Source organism: Pleurodeles waltl, chromosome 10 (assembly GCF_031143425.1).
Source record: "Pleurodeles waltl isolate 20211129_DDA chromosome 10, aPleWal1.hap1.20221129, whole genome shotgun sequence".
In the NCBI taxonomy this organism is placed as follows: domain Eukaryota; kingdom Metazoa; phylum Chordata; class Amphibia; order Caudata; family Salamandridae; genus Pleurodeles; species Pleurodeles waltl.
The window spans coordinates 2,280,944-2,298,515 of NC_090449.1; the positions used below are offsets into that span (position 1 = coordinate 2,280,944).

At 49.6% G+C, this 17,572-nt stretch overlaps 1 protein-coding gene across 4 annotated transcripts in view; it reads left to right on the plus strand.

The window, feature by feature from the left end:
• The window catches only part of KDM5C (lysine demethylase 5C), a 457,813-nt gene that overhangs the window by 424,206 nt on the left and 16,035 nt on the right, over positions 1-17,572 (plus strand). For all 4 annotated transcript variants that reach the window (XM_069209299.1, XM_069209300.1, XM_069209301.1 and 1 more), the window contains one exon: positions 12,437-12,637. In XM_069209299.1, coding sequence (XP_069065400.1) covers positions 12,437-12,637 — 201 coding nt within the window. The remainder of the gene's footprint in view (positions 1-12,436; positions 12,638-17,572) is intronic.

Consider the following 17,572-nt stretch of genomic DNA (forward strand, 5'->3'; position numbering starts at 1 on the left):
TGCTTCACACCTCCCCCCTGCAGGAACTGTAACACCTAGCAGTGAGCTTCAAAGGCTCAAGCTTCGTGTTACAATGCCCCAGGGCACTCCAGCTAGTGGAGATGCCCACCTCCTGGACCCAGCCCCCACTTTTGGCGGCAAGTCCAGGAGAGATAATGAGAAAAACAAGGAGGAGTCACTGGCCAGTCAGGACAGCCCCTAAGGTGTCCTGAGCTGAGGTGCCTCTGACTTTTAGAAATCCTCCATCTTGAAGAAGGAGGATTCCCCCAATAGGGATAGGAATGTGACCCCCTCCCCTTGGGAGGAGGCACAAAGAGGGTGTACCCACCCTCAGGGCTAGTAGCCATTGGCTACTAACCCCCCAGACCTAAACACGCCCTTAAATTTAGTATTTAAGGGCTTCCCTGAACCTAAAGATTTAGATTCCTGCAACTACAAGAAGAAGGACTGCCTAGCTGAAAACCCCTGCAGAGGAAGACCAGAAGACAACAACTGCCTTGGCTCCAGAAACTCACCGGCCTGTCTCCTGCCTTCCAAAGAACTCTGCTCCAGCGACGCCTTCCAAAGGGACCAGCGACCTCTGAATCCTCTGAGGACTGCCCGGCTTCGACGACGACAAGAAACTCCCGAGGACAGCGGACCTGCTCCAAAAAGACTGCAACTTTGTTTCAAGAAGCAGCTTTAAAGAACCCTGCAACTCCCCGCAAGAAGCGTGAGACTTGCAACACTGCACCCGGCGACCCCGACTCGGCTGGTGGAGAACCAACACCTCAGGGAGGACCCCCGGACTACTCTACGACTGTGAGTACCAAAACCTGTCCCCCCTGAGCCCCCACAGCGCCGCCTGCAGAGGGAATCCCGAGGCTTCCCCTGACCGCGACTCTCTGAAACCTAAGTCCCGACGCCTGGAAAAGACCCTGCACCCGCAGCCCCCAGGACCTGAAGGACCGGACTTTCACTGCAGAAGTGACCCCCAGGAGTCCCTCTCCCTTGCCCAAGTGGAGGTTTCCCCGAGGAAGCCCCCCCTTGCCTGCCTGCAGCGCTGAAGAGATCCCTTGATCTCTCATTGACTAACATTGCGAACCCGACGCTTGTTCTAACACTGCACCCGGCCGCCCCCGCGCCGCTGAGGGTGAAATTTCTGTGTGGGCTTGTGTCCCCCCCGGTGCCCTACAAAACCCCCCTGGTCTGCCCTCCGAAGACGCGGGTACTTACCTGCAAGCAGACCGGAACCGGGGCACCCCCCTTCTCTCCATTGAAGCCTATGCGTTTTGGGCACCACTTTGAACTCTGCACCTGACCGGCCCTGAGCTGCTGGTGTGGTAACTTTGGGGTTGCTCTGAACCCCCAACGGTGGGCTACCTTGGACCAAGAACTGAACCCTGTAAGTGTCTTACTTACCTGGTAAAACTAACAAAAACTTACCTCCCCCAGGAACTGTGAAAATTGCACTAAGTGTCCACTTTTGAAATAGCTATTTGTCAATAACTTGAAAAGTATACATGCAATTGAAATGATTCAAAGTTCCTAATGTACTTACCTGCAATACCTTTCAAACAAGATAATACATGTTAAATTTGAACCTGTGGTTCTTAAAATAAACTAAGAAAAGATATTTTTCTATAACAAAACCTATTGGCTGGATTTGTCTCTGAGTGTGTGTACCTCATTTATTGTCTATGTGTATGTACAACAAATGCTTAACACTACTCCTTGGATAAGCCTACTGCTCGACCACACTACCACAAAATAGAGCATTAGTATTATCTATTTTTACCACTATTTTACCTCTAAGGGGAACCCTTGGACTCTGTGCATGCTATTCCTTACTTTGAAATAGCACATACAGAGCCAACTTCCTACAAATGGTACATTTTAGGTGAAAGAACACTGGTGCTGGGGCCTGGTTAGCAGGGTCCCAGCACACCTCTCAGTCAAGTCAGCATCAGTATCAGGCAAAAAGTGGGGGGTAACTGCAACAGGGAGCCATTTCTTTACACAAGCCCCCCCCAGCCCACAGGCCAGGAGACTCAGCCAAAGCTGGGAGAGTCTTCCTAGTCTGTCAGGCGAGGAAGAGTAGAGGAAATAGGCTGGTTTGTTGCAGGGCCTACTCTGCCTTACATCCTCCTGTTCAGGTCATTCCCTCTGGGGAACTGACCCACTTCCACAGTGATAGGACCTAGTCTGAACTGCCTCTTGTCTGTGCTTTTTATGTCTTCACCCATTCTCTCTTTTTTGGGGTTAGAGGTATCCACCTCTGCTAATCTTATCTTAGCCAGGGTCACCCCTAGCTTACCCAAAGAGGTTACCCAGAGCTGGAGTAACCCCACCATGACCAACAGGGTCAGGGGGCCTAACTTGCTATTTGGCATGGGGTCAGACCACCATGCCAAGGATAGTGCAGCCATAAAGGCTAACACCCAGCAGAGGCCACTGACAGCTGTCAGTGCCCAGAACCACACCTTTAGCTCTTCACCTACAAGGGAAGGGGCTAAGTTACAGGCTTCTTTGGGTTCAGGGTGCCTGTCTGCTGTATTAGAATGGGGGGTTACCACATCTTGTAGTAAACACCCTTCTTCCACTCTTTCTTCTGTTAGCTGAGGAGCCACCCACTCAGGCTTAACAGTTGCCTGACTAGCCAGGACTTCTTGTGGGTCAGGTTGGACTTTATCAGAGCCACTTTTGGAGTTCTCCTCTACTGGAGCAGAATCTCCTTGGCTTGCTGGAACCTTGGCTAAAGGTTGTACACCTTTCCTACTCTGTTTCCTTTTCTTTTTCTTCTGGGGCCTACTTGCATTTACTGCAGAGGCAGGCACTCCAGAATCCTTGGGAGAGGACTGGCACTGGACCAGTTCCTCTCTTGGGCTCTGACTAACCTCTGGGTAGTCATTTCCAAGGAGACAATCAAGGGGGAGGTCTGTACTGACTACCACCCTTCTCCAGCTAAAAGTCCCACCCACTTCTATGGGCACAAAAGCCACAGGCCTATCAGTGACCCTGTCTGGGCTAACTCTTACTCTGGCCATCTCACCTGGGATGTACTGGTTTGAGAACACCAGCCTGTCATGCACAATAGTGTGACTGGCACAAGTGTCTCTCAGGGCAGTGGCTGGGATTCCATTCACCAGTAGGTGGTGGAAGTGTCTACTTCCCTCTGGAATCTCCAACTCACCTGTTGGGCCCTTTTTCCAGTTGAAGGCTATGAAGACCTCCTCATCTGAGGAGTCATCCCCAATGGCTACACTGGTCACCCCTGGGATTTTGCTAGGGGGTTTGTTTTTGGGACAAGAAGTGTCCTTGGTGTGGTGCCCTGTCTGTCTACAGTTATGGCACCATGCCTTAGTGGCATCCCAGCTCTTACCCTGGTACCCACCTTTGTTTTGGGTTGTGTCTCTGGGCCCACCCACCTGGTCTGGTTTTTGGGGGCCTACAGGGGACTCTTTTTCTTTGTTTCTAGTGTCACCCACTTTCTCCTGGGGAGGCTTTGTAACCCCTTTCTTTTGGTCACCCCCAGTGGAAGTTTTGGTTACCCTAGTCTTGACCCAGTGGTCTGCCTTCTTTCCCAATTCTTGGGGAGAAATTGGACCTAGGTCTACCAGATACTGATGCAACTTTTCATTGAAGCAGTTACTTAAAATGTGTTCTTTCATAAACAAATTATAAAGCCCAACATAGTCATACACTTCATTTCCAGTTACCCAACCATCCAGTGTTTTCACTGAGTAGTCAACATAATCAACCCAGGTCTGGCTCGAGGATTTTTGAGCCCCCCTGAATCTAATTCTATACTCCTCAGTGGAGAATCCAAAGCCCTCAATCAGGGTACCCTTCATGAGGTCATAAGATTCTGCATCTTTTTTAGAGAGTGTGAGGAGTCTATCCCTACACTTTCCTGTGAACATTTCCCAAAGGAGAGCACCCCAGTGTGATTTGTTCACTTTTCTGGTTTCACAAGCCCTCTCAAAAGCTGTGAACCATTTGGTGATGTCATCACCATCTTCATATTTAGTTACAATCCCTTTGGGGATTTTCAACATGTCAGGAGAATCTCTGACCCTAGTTATGTTGCTGCCACCATTGATGGGTCCTAGGCCCATCTCTTGTCTTTCCCTTTCTATGGCTAGGATCTGTTTTTCCAAAGCCAATCTTTTGGCCATCCTGGCTAACTGGATGTCCTCTTCACTGGAGTTATCCTCAGTGATTTCAGAGTTGTTGGTCCCTCCTGTGAGGGAACCAGCATCTCTGACTATTATTTGTGGAGTCAGGGCTTGAGAGGCCCTGTTCTCCCTAGATAGGACTGGTGGGGGGGAATCACCCTCCAAGTCACTATACTCATCCTCTGTGTTGCCATCCTCAGAGGGGTTGGCCTTTTCAAACTCTGCCAACAGCTCTTGGAGCTGTAGTTTGGAAGGTCTGGGGCCCATGGTTATTTTCTTTATTTTACAGAGTGACCTTCGCTCCCTCATCTTAAGATGGAGGTAAGGTGTGGTGTCGAGTTCCACCATATTCACATCTGTACTAGACATTATGCTTCTAAAAGTTGGAATACTTTTTAAGAATCTAAAACTAGTTCTAGAATCTAATTCAAACTTTTACCAAACTTTTAAACTCTAAAAGAAATGCTAAACAGGATCTAACACAAGGCCCTAGCAGGTCTTTTAAGAATTTAGAAAACTTTTCAACTTGCAAAAATCAATTTCTAATGACAATTTTGGAATTTGTCGTGTGATCAGGTATTGGCTGAGTAGTCCAGCAAATGCAAAGTCATGTACCCCACCGCTGATCCACCAATGTAGGAAGTTGGCTCTGTATGTGCTATTTCAAAGTAAGGAATAGCATGCACAGAGTCCAAGGGTTCCCCTTAGAGGTAAAATAGTGGTAAAAAGAGATAATACTAATGCTCTATTTTGTGGTAGTGTGGTCGAGCAGTAGGCTTATCCAAGGAGTAGTGTTAAGCACTTGTTGTACATACACATACACATAGACAATAAATGAGGTACACACACTCTGAGACAAATCCAGCCAATAGGTTTTGTATAGAAAAATATCTTTTCTTAGTTTATTTTAAGAACCACAGGTTCAAATTTAACATGTAATATCTTGTTTGAAAGGTATTGCAGGTAAGTACATTAGGAACTTTGAATCATTTCAATTGCATGTATACTTTTCAAGTTATTCACAAATAGCTATTTTAAAAGTGGACACTTAGTGCAATTTTCACAGTTCCTGGGGGAGGTAAGTTTTTGTTAGTTTTACCAGGTAAGTATGACACTTACAGGGTTCAGTTCTTGGTCCAAGGTAGCCCACCGTTGGGGGTACAGAGCAACCCCAAAGTTACCACACCAGCAGCTCAGGGCCGGTCAGGTGCAGAGTTCAAAGTGGTACCCAAAACGCATAGGCTTCAATGGAGAGAAGGGGGTGCCCCGGTTCCAGTCTGCCAGCAGGTAAGTACCCGCGTCTTCGGAGGGCAGACCAGGGGGGTTTTGTAGGGCACCGGGGGGGACACAAGCCCACACAGAAATTTCACCCTCAGCGGCGCGGGGGCGGCCGGGTGCAGTGTTAGAACAAGCGTCGGGTTCGCAATGGAAGTCAATGAGATCAAGGGATCTCTTCAGTGCTGCAGGCAGGCAAGGGGGGGCTTCCTCGGGGAAACCTCCACTTGGGCAAGGGAGAGGGACTCCTGGGGGTCACTTCTGCAGTGAAAGTCCGGTCCTTCAGGTCCTGGGGGCTGCGGGTGCAGGGTCTTTTCCAGGCGTCGGGACTTAGGTTTCAGAGTCGCGGTCAGGGGAAGCCTCGGGATTCCCTCTGCAGGCGGCGCTGTGGGGGCTCAGGGGGGACAGGTTTTGGTACTCAGTCGTAGAGTAGTCCGGGGGTCCTCCCTGAGGCGTTGGTTCTCCACCAGCCGAGTCGGGGTCGCCGGGTGCAGTGTTGCAAGTCTCACGCTTCTTGCGGGGAGATTGCAGGGTTCTTTAAAGCTGCTCCTTTGGATAAAGTTGCAGTCTTTTTGGAGCAGGTCCGCTGTCCTCGGGAGTTTCTTGTCGTCGTCGAAGCAGGGCAGTCCTCAGAGGATTCAGAGGTCGCTGGTCCCTTTGGAAGGCGTCGCTGGAGCAGAGTTCTTTGGAAGGCAGGAGACAGGCCGGTGAGTTTCTGGAGCCAAGGCAGTTGTTGTCTTCTGGTCTTCCTCTGCAGGGGTTTTCAGCTAGGCAGTCCTTCTTCTTGTAGTTGCAGGAATCTCCATTCTTAGGTTCAGGGGAGCCCTTAAATACTAAATTTAAGGGCGTGTTTAGGTCTGGGGGGTTAGTAGCCAATGGCTACTAGCCCTGAGGGTGGGTACACCCTCTTTGTGCCTCCTCCCAAGGGGAGGGGGTCACATTCCTATCCCTATTGGGGGAATCCTCCTTCTACAAGATGGAGGATTTCTAAAAGTCAGTCACCTCAGCTCAGGACACCTTAGGGGCTGTCCTGACTGGCCAGTGACTCCTCCTTGTTTTTCTCATTATCTCTCCTGGACTTGCCGCCAAAAGTGGGGGCTGGGTCCAGGAGGCGGGCATCTCCACTAGCTGGAGTGCCCTGGGGCATTGTAACACGAAGCTTGAGCCTTTGAAGCTCACTGCTAGGTGTTACAGTTCCTGCAGGGGGAGGTGTGAAGCACCTCCACCCAGAGCAGGCTTTGTTTCTGTCCTCAGAGAGCACAAAGGCTCTCACCGCATGAGGTCAGACACTCGTTTCTCAGCAGCAGGCTGGCACAGACCAGTCAGTCCTGCACTGAACAATTGGGTAAAATACAGGGGGTATCTCTAAGATGCCCTCTGTGTGCATTTTTTAATAAATCCAACACTGGCATCAGTGTGGGTTTATTATTCTGAGAAGTTTGATACTAAACTTCCCAGTATTCAGTGTAGCCATTATGGAGCTGTGGAGTTCGTTTTTGACAGACTCCCAGCCCATATACTCTTATGGCTACCCTGCACTTACAATGTCTAAGGTTTTGCTTAGACACTGTAGGGGCATAGTGCTCATGCACATATGCCCTCACCTGTGGTATAGTGCACCCTGCCTTAGGGCTGTAAGGCCTACTAGAGGGGTGACTTACCTATGCCACAGGCAGTGGGAGGTTGGCATGGCACCCTGAGGGGAGTGCCATGTCGACTTAGTCATTTTCTCCCCATCAGCACACACAAGCTGGCAAGCAGTGTGTCTGTGCTGAGTGAGGGGTCCCTAGGGTGGCATAAGACATGCTGCAGCCCTTAGAGACCTTCCCTGGCATCAGGGCCCTTGGTACCAGGGGTACCAGTTACAAGGGACTTACCTAGGTGCCAGGGTTGTGCCAATTGTGGGATCAATGGTACATTTTAGGTGAAAGAACACTGGTGCTGGGGCCTGGTTAGCAGGGTCCCAGCACACTTCTCAGTCAAGTCAGCATCAGTATCAGGCAAAAAGTGGGGGGTAACTGCAACAGGGAGCCATTTCTTTACACCCTCTAAGAAACAAGCTAATGGGGAGCCTAAGGCTTCCAACATCAGTGACCGAGAGAAAAAGAAAAAGGGCCTTGGAGTTCGAAATAGAAACTCATGAGAAAGAAAAGGTCCTTTTAGGAATCCATTGCCATCTTTATAGCGCCTAGAAGGACAGGCCTTAAAAGAAGCTTGCAGGACATCTTAACTGAGGAACAGGAAGATATTCCAGAAGTCAGAATACAGATGTAGGAGAACAGGGCGGTATCTGAGGTGTTGATTCTGAAGATCTGGAAATGCTGTGGGAGGACGTTCAGGCCAGCTTGCCTTTGGAGGGTAATCCTATCCTTCGAGGCCTTCTCCCTCTGACATCTCCACATTCCAAGGCAGCAGAGCCCTTTGGAATAGAGATGGAGGTTGAAAAAGGAGACATGTTTTCTCCTTGAAACACTCAGACCTACTTATAAAAGGAATCAATAGATTCCCATGCTCCCCATCATTGTACAATAAAGCAGGGAGGTTTTCCCCAAACCAGCCACACCCAAAGCAGTAACACTACGAATAGAGAATAAATGCAGAGCAACAACACAGGACCCTAAGTATATCCAAGGCCATTTAGAGTCCGATTCGTTGACTGCTTTTTTCCTTACTGTGGAGACTGTCTCCAGCATCCATGGGGCCCGCAGTAAAGTAAAAATGGTGGAAGTAGGAAGCAAAGTGGAAAGAGCTGCAGCCATGCAGTGACGAATTGTCCGTTCCAGTGCTCTGCCACAGACATGATCATTGATACCAGGAATATCTGGGAGACCTCATATTACTCCTTCCGGAGGAATATCTTGAACATTGAGGAGGGTGGGAGAAGAAACATTGCAAACTCAGGCCTAAAGTTAGCTTTCGATGCTGCTGATACAGAAGACAGGCAGCTACGAGGATGGTCTTGAGGTGTGTGTGTGGCTATACTTTTCCAACTTTAAGCCCAAGTTACCACTCATACATGCACCGCGAAACATCCCCCTCACTGCCACCACAAACTGTCCCCAGAACATTTGTGCTTCCTTCAGGAGGAGCTACAGACCCGCCTTGTGAAGGAGTTCATAGAACTGGTTCTGCCGCAACATAGCGGAAAGGGGGTGCTCCATGTACTTGCTTAACCTCAAAAAGGACCACTCCTTCAGACCCATCCTTGATTTCAGACCTCTCAACAAATTATATTCGGTTGGACACTTTCATATGGTGGCCCTAGAAGATGTTGTAGTACTACTGCAGCAAGGCGACTTCATGACCACACTCGTTCTGAAGGACACCTCCTTCCCCATACTCATCCGCCCAGCTTGTTGACGATACTTGCGGCTTGTGGTGAGTGTATAGCATCATCAGTTCAAAGTAATTCTTTCGGGGTTACCACAGCCCCAGGGGACCTGACTAGATGTCTGGCTGTGGTGGCAGCTCCTCTCCTAAGGAGCAGCATGCACTTCTTTCCTAACCTGGGTGACTGGCTGATGAAGAGCGCCACTTACCAAGTACACCTAGCCCACATCTCCAGACCACCATCCACTGTCACCAAACACCATGTGCAGCCCCTTCAAGTACAGCCCTTTCTCAGGCTTGTGCTAGACTCATAAGTGGGGAGAGCTTCCCCCAGTCCAGCGAGCGTGCAAACATTTCAAAACCTGTGCTTTCAGACAGATCACAAGAACCGTCAGACCTTCAATGCGCTTGCTATAAGCTATGGCATCTTGCATAGTCCTAATTCATCATGCCAGACTAAACATGCAGCTGTTACCAAAGGGCCTTAGCTGCACAGTGCTCTGCAGCAGAGGGTCCTCTGGAGGGTCTAGTGTTGGTTTGGGACCACACACCCATCAATCTCTACTGTAGTGTAACACCATCCACCTGTTGCAGGGGTGACACTTCATGGACCCGGTTCTGTAAGAAACCATTACCATGAACGCCTCTCCCATCGGCTGGGATGTGCATCTGCACCTTACCATTAAGGGGACGTGGACAACTGCTCAGCAATCCCTCCACATCGATCTGGAGTTGCTGGCCAACCTGACTTTGGGGAATAATTCAAGCATGTGAATATATAAGATACTAACGCTGGAGAACTTGCATTAAAGTTAAGTAGTTAATTTCTTAATCTACAGCTGTTTGTAGATTGTAGTGCTGCAGATTCAAACGCTCCCTCCTGCATCCCCAGACGCAAGCACATGCCTTAGATTATAACTTTGATTTGTACGATGCACTTTCACACTTCTGCCAAGCTTCTTCCTCCTATTACACTTATCCTTTGGTGGAAAAAACCTGGCGCGGGGCCTCTGGTGCACTGTGGGCATCGGGTAGGAGGCGAGAAACCTTGCAGAGTCCATGCCCAGCCTTTCATGGCAGGGGTGCGCCTAGCATGCGATTCTACTGCACTAAAAGCTGTCTGCAAATAGTTATAGCATAAGTAACATTGTTCTTTTCTCATTACCTATGAAAAGATTACTGCAGGAAGCTGGCTCTGTATATACTATATCAAAGTGAGAGACAGTGCGCACAGAGTGCAGGGGTTCCCCGAGAGGCTTGACCGAGTCAATAATAGATAATACTAATGCTCTATTTTGTGGTATTGTGGTGGAGCAGTTAGGCTTATCAGAGGGTAATGTTAAGCATTTGTTGTGCACCCACAAGCGATACAAGAAACACACTCAGTGACTTAACTCCATACTAATAGGATCTTTATGTAGAAAAATGTTTTGTTCATTTCTAGAACAACAAGATTTACTTTGCAGGTAAGTACATAACATGTAAGGTACTTTTCATAGGTGTAATCGGAACTTTGAATGGAATCAACAATGTATACAGTTTTCTTTAAAATGACAAAGCTGTGGGTGGTTGGGGGGAGGAGTGGAGTCTCTGGATTCTCTTTTCAGGGGTCATCGTGGCGGTTTGGGGTGGTCAACCCAGGGTGGGCTCTTGCTCCCAATCGCCTGGGGACCCTTTCATGCACGGTGGACCACCTGGACATGGGCTGTGGCCGTCCAGTGCACAGGGGTTAGGACTCACGTTTCCGGAGTGAGGTGAGAGTCCCTTGCTGTAGATTTTTGGGACAGAGCCACTGTCCTCGGGAGTTCTTGGTCCTTTTGGGTGCATGGCAGTCCTCTGGAGTTGGGCGGAGGTCGCTGGTCCTGCTGGACGTGTCGCTGGTTTTCTTTCAGCTTCTTTGAAGCAGGAGACATGCCGGTAGGGTTGGGGCCAAAGCTGCTCTGGTAAGCTGGGTTCAGGGAGACCCTTAAATCCTAGTTTTAGGGGTGTGTTAGGGGTCAGAGGGCAGTAGCCAATGGCTCCTCCCTTGTTCCCACTCCGTTTGGGGAGGGGGGCACATTCCCATCCCTATTGGTCCCTGTCCTCCAAACCAAGATGGAGGATTCTGCAGGGAGGGGTGTCACCTCAGCTCTGGTCACCTTAGGGGTGGTCCTGGCTGGGGTGGTCAATCCTCCCGGTTTTTCCTAATTTTTCTCCTGGACTTGCCACCAAAAGTGGGGCTTTGTCCGGAGGGCGGCCATCTACACTAGCTGGAGTGCCCTGGGGTACTGTAATCAGAGGCTTGAACCTTTCACCCCATGTGGTCAGAAACTCGTCTGGGAGTGGCAGGCTGGCACAGACCGGTCAGTCTTACACTAGCAGTTGGGCTGCATTTTTCAATAAATCCCACACTCGCTTAAGTGTGTTTATTGTGCTGAGAAGTTTGATACCAAACTTCCCAGTTTTCAGGGAAGCCATTATGGTGCTGAGTTCGTGATGACAAACTCCCAGACCATATACCTAATATGGCTACACTGCACTTACAATGTTTAAGCATGGACTTGGACACTGTAGCGGCATAATGCTCCTGCAGCTATGCCCTCACCTGTGGTATAGTGCACCCTGCCTTAGGGCTGTGAGGCCTGCTAGAGGGGAGACTTAGCTATGTCACGGGCTGTGGTGTGTGGGCATGGCACCCTGAGAAGTTTGCCTTTTTCTCCCCACCAACACACACAAGCTGTGAGGCAGTGTGCATGTGGTGAGTGAGGGGTTTCCAGGGTGGCATATAATACATGTTGCAGCCCGTAGAGCCCTTCCCTGGCAACAGGGCCCTTGGTACCAGGGGTACCTTTTACAAGGGACTTAACTGTGTGCCAGGGCTGTGCCAATTGTGGACACAAAGGTACAGTTTTAGGAAAAGAACACTGGTGCTGGGGCCTAAGTTGGCATCAACACTAGGCAAAAGTTGGGGGGGTAACCATGCCAACAGTGGCACTTTCCTACAATTACAATCTTGGGAATGTGTCATTTATGCCTCCAGTTTCAAAGAGGATCCTAGAGGACTCTAGAGTTGCATATTTCTAGGTCTGCTCCGAGTCCAGAGCAAACAGGTTACAGATTTTGTGATAATGGCTGAGACCGCACAAGACCCACAGCCTACCAGCAAGGTTAACTTTAAAGAAGTCTGTGTCAGCTGTACCTTGGCAAATTTTATTTTTAGGTTCAAATATTATCCTGCATTTTATGTATGCAAAGACTAACTGGGAAAGAGAAATGGCTAGAAGGAAATTTTAAGAGGCACGAAACAGACATCTATTCGGAAACGCTGGTCCGGAGCCGGGTAGTACTGTCATCTTTGGCCTAATAAGTACATACTTCTAACAGAGAATGTGTTCAGGTCGTCTTTTGCATTTTTCTCGAGACTTCTATTTATCTCGCTTCTCTTCTCCCCAATATTCAAATCACCATATGTTGCAGAGGTGCCACTAGGGGACCTTGTCACTTGCCCTGAGCACTCAGAACTAGTTTCTCTCTCTAGCGCGAGGACACAGGGCTCCAGACTTCACACACAGCTTATGAGATTGCATTTGTGTTCTTACTGGCTCCCACTAGCTGCTTCTGTGTGCTTGCTGTGTGTGCTTTTTAAGAGATGCAGGCCCTCAATCACCACTCATGAGATTGTTGACACTTCACAGATTGAGAGGAATGAACGACAGGCGGCCAAAGGCAAAGGAAAGGAGTCCGAGAGGCGAAGGAAGCGGAAAGGTGACAAGGGAGACTCTGTTCCTGACTTCAAAGAGCCGCTTCAGCCAAAGAAGCCTCGAGCAGAGACTGGCAAAGAACAGAAAGAGGTGTCTCTGAGCCCAGCAACACAAACCAGTGAGAATGGAATGGAGGTGAGGCTGGCACAAGAGGCTGCTAAAGGGGGGAAGGGGGGGTTGGGTGTGAGGGGAAATGATGCTGAAGGAACAGGGCAGCTACAAGTGTGAATGCAGGGGAGTCTGAAGTGGCTGAATGAAGCGGAGCGCTGGGACGGGAAGCATGAGGTGACGGTCAGAAGTTTGAACCTCAGCATCCCCTGGACAGTTCCCTTCTAAGGGCGGAGGGTGTTGAGAATGAGCAAATAAAGCTGGAAGGGCAGAAGCAGGGTGTATGCAAGTCACGATAGGAGGGGCATTGGATGGCCTCTACGAATACTGGCGCCTGAAGTGTGAGGGTAGCAGAGAGATCGGGTTAGAAGTGGCTGGTGATGAGGAAGCTGAGAGCCGTATCCGAGTAGAAAGGAAAATGGGAAAGGGTTTTTGATATGGTGAATCTGGGAGGGTATGAGATGAAGGGAGTGTCAAAGCACTGATGGTGCTTAAAGGGTTACGGAGAAGAAAAGGTGACGCGTGGAGGTGAAAAGTGATGAGAACAGGAGGTGAGGGAGTAATCTATATAAAATTGAAGGGTGAAGTTCGATCGCAGTTGAAAGGGCTGAAAAATAGTAAGCGTGGAAGAAACGTCAGGCTAAGGGAAGTAGGGAGCTTGAAGGGGCAACAGAAGAGCTTTGTACTGTTAAATGGCGTTCTCGTGAAGGGTCGTGAGTGGAAGTGCATAGGGGAGGCAGACGGATGAATGGGAGCTGAAAGGAAGAAGGTGGCAGGGCTGCAGTAAGATGAGACCTCAAGATGGCGATGGGATGTGGGAGAAAACTGAAGAGTTGAAACTTCAAGACCAGGAAATGGGTTGGAGCCTTTAGTAAAGATAGCACTGAAAATTGGTACTCTGCGGATTACTTACAAGAACCCTTCTGGGTACCAGACTGAATCTAGCTGATCACTGCAGTAAAGCAGTGCTAGTAATATTGTAGGAGCTTAGGAAGCTGGCCTGGTGTGTGGTGGACACCTATGGTATTGGCACCTTATACCAGGTGTAGGCAGTGTCTAGGAAGCCAGGGCTCTCTAGAGGTAGCTGTGGCAAGACTTACCTGGGAGACATGCAAAGCTCATGCACTACCACAATAGTCACACAGTATCTTATGACACAAGAAAGGATACACAGTGTTAAAAAAAAATAAAGGTACTTTATTACAGTAACACTACACTAGTTTACTTATAGGCAGTCTAACCTCCCATTCCCCCCCCTACACACACACACACACTGCCCCCAATCAGAGGTGTCTATATATGTGTGTGTGTATATGTATATATATGTTCGATGGCATGTGTAGCTGCAGATACACATGCTGTGCACAGTCCGCCCAACACAAGACGGCGGACTGTGCACAGCATGTGAATCTGCAGCGACTCATGCCACGAACAGATGTACACTGGGTAAGTGACATTTTCCATATATATGTGTTCGATGGCATGTGTAGCTGCAGATACACATGCTGTGCACATCCCGCCATCTGGTGTTGGGCTCGGAGTGTTACAATTTTTTTTCTTCGAAGAAGTCTTTTTTTCGAGTCACAAGACCGAGGGACTCCTCCCATTTCGACTCCATTGCGCATGGGCGTCGACTCCATCTTAGATTGTTTTTTTTTCCGCCATCGGGTTCGGACGTGTTCCTTTTTGCTCCGTGTTTCGGGTCGGAAAGTTAGTTAGAATCTCGGAAAAATCGTCGGTATTGTTTGCTTTCGGTATCTGGTTAGTTACAACAGATGGACACCGAATTAAGAAGAGCTCCGGTGGCCCTTTGAGGTTTTCTTCCATCCCCGTCGAGGCCTGGTTTGCCCGGCCATGTGTCTCTTCAAGGCTGATGGAACGGACCCCATTCCGCTTCTGTCCAAAATGCCATAAGTATCCATATACAGATCAACATCTGGTCTGTAACTTGTGTTTGTCACCAGAACACAAGGAGGATACTTGTGAGGCCTGTCGAGCGTTTCAGTCCAGGAAGACACTCAGGGACCGAAGAGCAAGAAGACTGCAAATGGCGTCGGCGCCGACAGGACAAGAGCGTTTCGAGGGGGAGGAAGAAACATTCTCCACCCAGGAGTCGGACTCTGAGGAGATCGATCCCGAGGAAACGCCGAAAAACGTGAGTAAGACGTCGAAACCAAGAACTCACGAGAAAAGCAGCCCAGGGGACGCCACTGCCAAAAGGCCATGGCTTAACCCGAAAAGTAGGTGACCGTTCATCGGCACCGAAAAAGGGTGAGCTGGTGTCGAAGTCATCCGACTCCGGTCTAGATACCGGCACACAGCAATCTCTGGCCCGAGATAGTGGCTCAGAGAAGATTCGGCACCGAGACAGTGTAGGAGGCTGGACTGGCTTGTAGTGAGTACCAAGGGGTACTTGCACCAGGCCCAGTTATCCCTTATTAGTGTATAGGGTGTCTAGCAGCATAGGCTGATAGATAATGGTAGCTCAGCAGAGCAGCTTAGGCTGAACTAAGAGACGAGTGAAGCTCCTACAGTACCACTAGTGTCACTTGCACAATATCATAAGAAAACACAATACACAGTTATACTAAAAATAAAGGTACTTTATTTTTATGACAATATGCCAAAGTATCTCAGAGTGTACCCTCAGTAAGAGGATAGGAAATATACACAAGATATATGTACACAATACCAAAAATATGCAGTATAGTCTTAGAAAACAGTGCAAACAATGTATAGTTACAATAGGATGCAATGGGGACACATAGGGATAGGGGCAACACAAACCATATACTCCAAAAGTGGAATGCGAACCACGAATGGACCCCAAACCTATGTGACCTTGTAGAGGGTCGCTGGGATTATTAGAAAATAGTAATGGTTAGAAAAATAGCCCACCCCAAGACCCTGAAAAGTGAGTGCAAAGTGCACTAAAGTTCCCCAAAGGACATAGAAGTCGTGAAAGGGGAATTCCGCAGGAAAGACACAAACCAGCAATGCAACAACAATGGATTTCCAGTCGAGGGTACCTGTGGAACAAGGGGACCAAGTCCAAAAGTCACAAGCAAGTTGGAGATGGGCAGATGCCCAGGAAATGCCAGCTGTGGGTGCAAAGAAGCTGCTACTGGACAGTAGAAGCTTAGGTTTCTGCAGGAACGACAAGGGCTAGAGACTTCCCCTTTGGAGGACGGATCCCTCACGCCGTGGAGTCGTGCAGAAGTGTTTTCCCTCCGAAAGACCGCCAACAAGCCTTGCTAGCTGCAAATCGTGCGGTAAGGGTTTTTGGATGCTGCTGTGGCCCAGGAGGGACCAGGATGTCGCAAATTGCATCAGGAGACAGAGGGGACGTCGAGCAAGACAAGGAGCTCTCTCAGCAGCAGGTAGCACCCGGAGAAGTGCCAGAAACGGGCACTAAGAGGATGAGTGAAACGGTGCTCACCCGAAGTCGCACAAAGGAGTCCCACGTCGCCGGAGAACAACTTAGGAGGTCGTGCAATGCAGGTTAGAGTGCCGTGGACCCAGGCTGGACTGTGCACAAAGGATTTCCGCCGGAAGTGCACGGAGGCCGGAGTAGCTGCAAAAGTCGCGGCTCCCAGCAATGCAGTCTGGCGTGGGGAGGCAAGGACTTAACTCCATCAAACTTGGACTGAAGAGTCACTGGACTGTGGGAGTCACTTGGACAGAGTTGCTGGATTCAAGGGACCTCGCTTGTCGTGCTGGGAGGAGACCCAGGGTACCGGTGATGCAGTTCTTTGGTGCCTGCGGTTGCAGGGGGACGATTCAGTCCACTCACGGGAGATTTCTTCGGAGCTTCTAGTGCAGAGAGGAGGCAGACTACCCACCAGGAAACAAGTCGAGAAGGCGGCAGGATCAGCGTTAGAGTTGCAGTAGTCGTCTTTGCAGGCTTCCAGCGTGGTCAGCAGTCGATTCCTTGGCAGAAGGTGAAGAGAGAGATGCAGAGGAACTCGGATGAGCTCTTGTATTCGTTATCTAAAGTTTCCCCAGAGACCCTAAATAGCCAGAAAAGAGGGTTTGGCTACCTAGGAGAGAGGATAGGCTAGCAACACCTGAAGGAGCCTATCAGAAGGAGTCTCTGACGTCACCTGGTGGCACTGGCCACTCAGAGCAGTCCAGTGTGCCAGCAGCACCTCTGTTTCCAAGATGGCAGAGGTCTGGAGCACACTGGAGGAGCTCTGGACACCTCCCAGGGGAGGTGCAGGTCAGGGGTGTGGTCACTCCCCTTTCCTTTGTCCAGTTTCGCGCCAGAGCAGGGCTAAGGGGTCCCTGAACCGGTGTAGACTGGCTTATGCAGAAATGGGCACCAAATGTGCCCATGAAAGCATTTCCAGAGGCTGGGGGAGGCTACTCCTCCCCTGCCTTCACACCATTTTCCAAAGGGAGAGGGTGTAACACCCTCTCTCAGAGGAAGTCCTTTGTTCTGCCATCCTGGGCCAGGCCTGGCTGGACCCCAGGAGGGCAGAAGCCTGTCTGAGGGGTTGGCAGCAGCTGCAGTGAAACCCCTGAAAAGGCAGTTTGGCAGTACCAGGGTCTGTGCTACAGACCACTGGGATCATGGGATTGTGCCAACTATGCCAGGATGGCATAGAGGGGGCAATTCCATGATCATAGACATGTTACATGGCCATATTCGGAGTTACCATTATGAAGCTACATATAGGTAGTGACCTATATGTAGTGCACGCGTGTAATGGTGTCCCCGCACTCACAAAGTCCGGGGAATTGGCCCTGAACAATGTGGGGGCACCTTGGCTAGTGCCAGGGTGCCCTCACACTAAATAACTTTGCACCTAACCTTTTCCAGGTAAAGGTTAGACATGTAGGTGACTTATAAGTTACTTAAGTGCAGTGTAAAATGGCTGTGAAATAACGTGGACGTTATTTCACTCAGGCTGCAGTGGCAGGCCTGTGTAAGAATTGTCTGAGCTCCCTATGGGTGGCAAA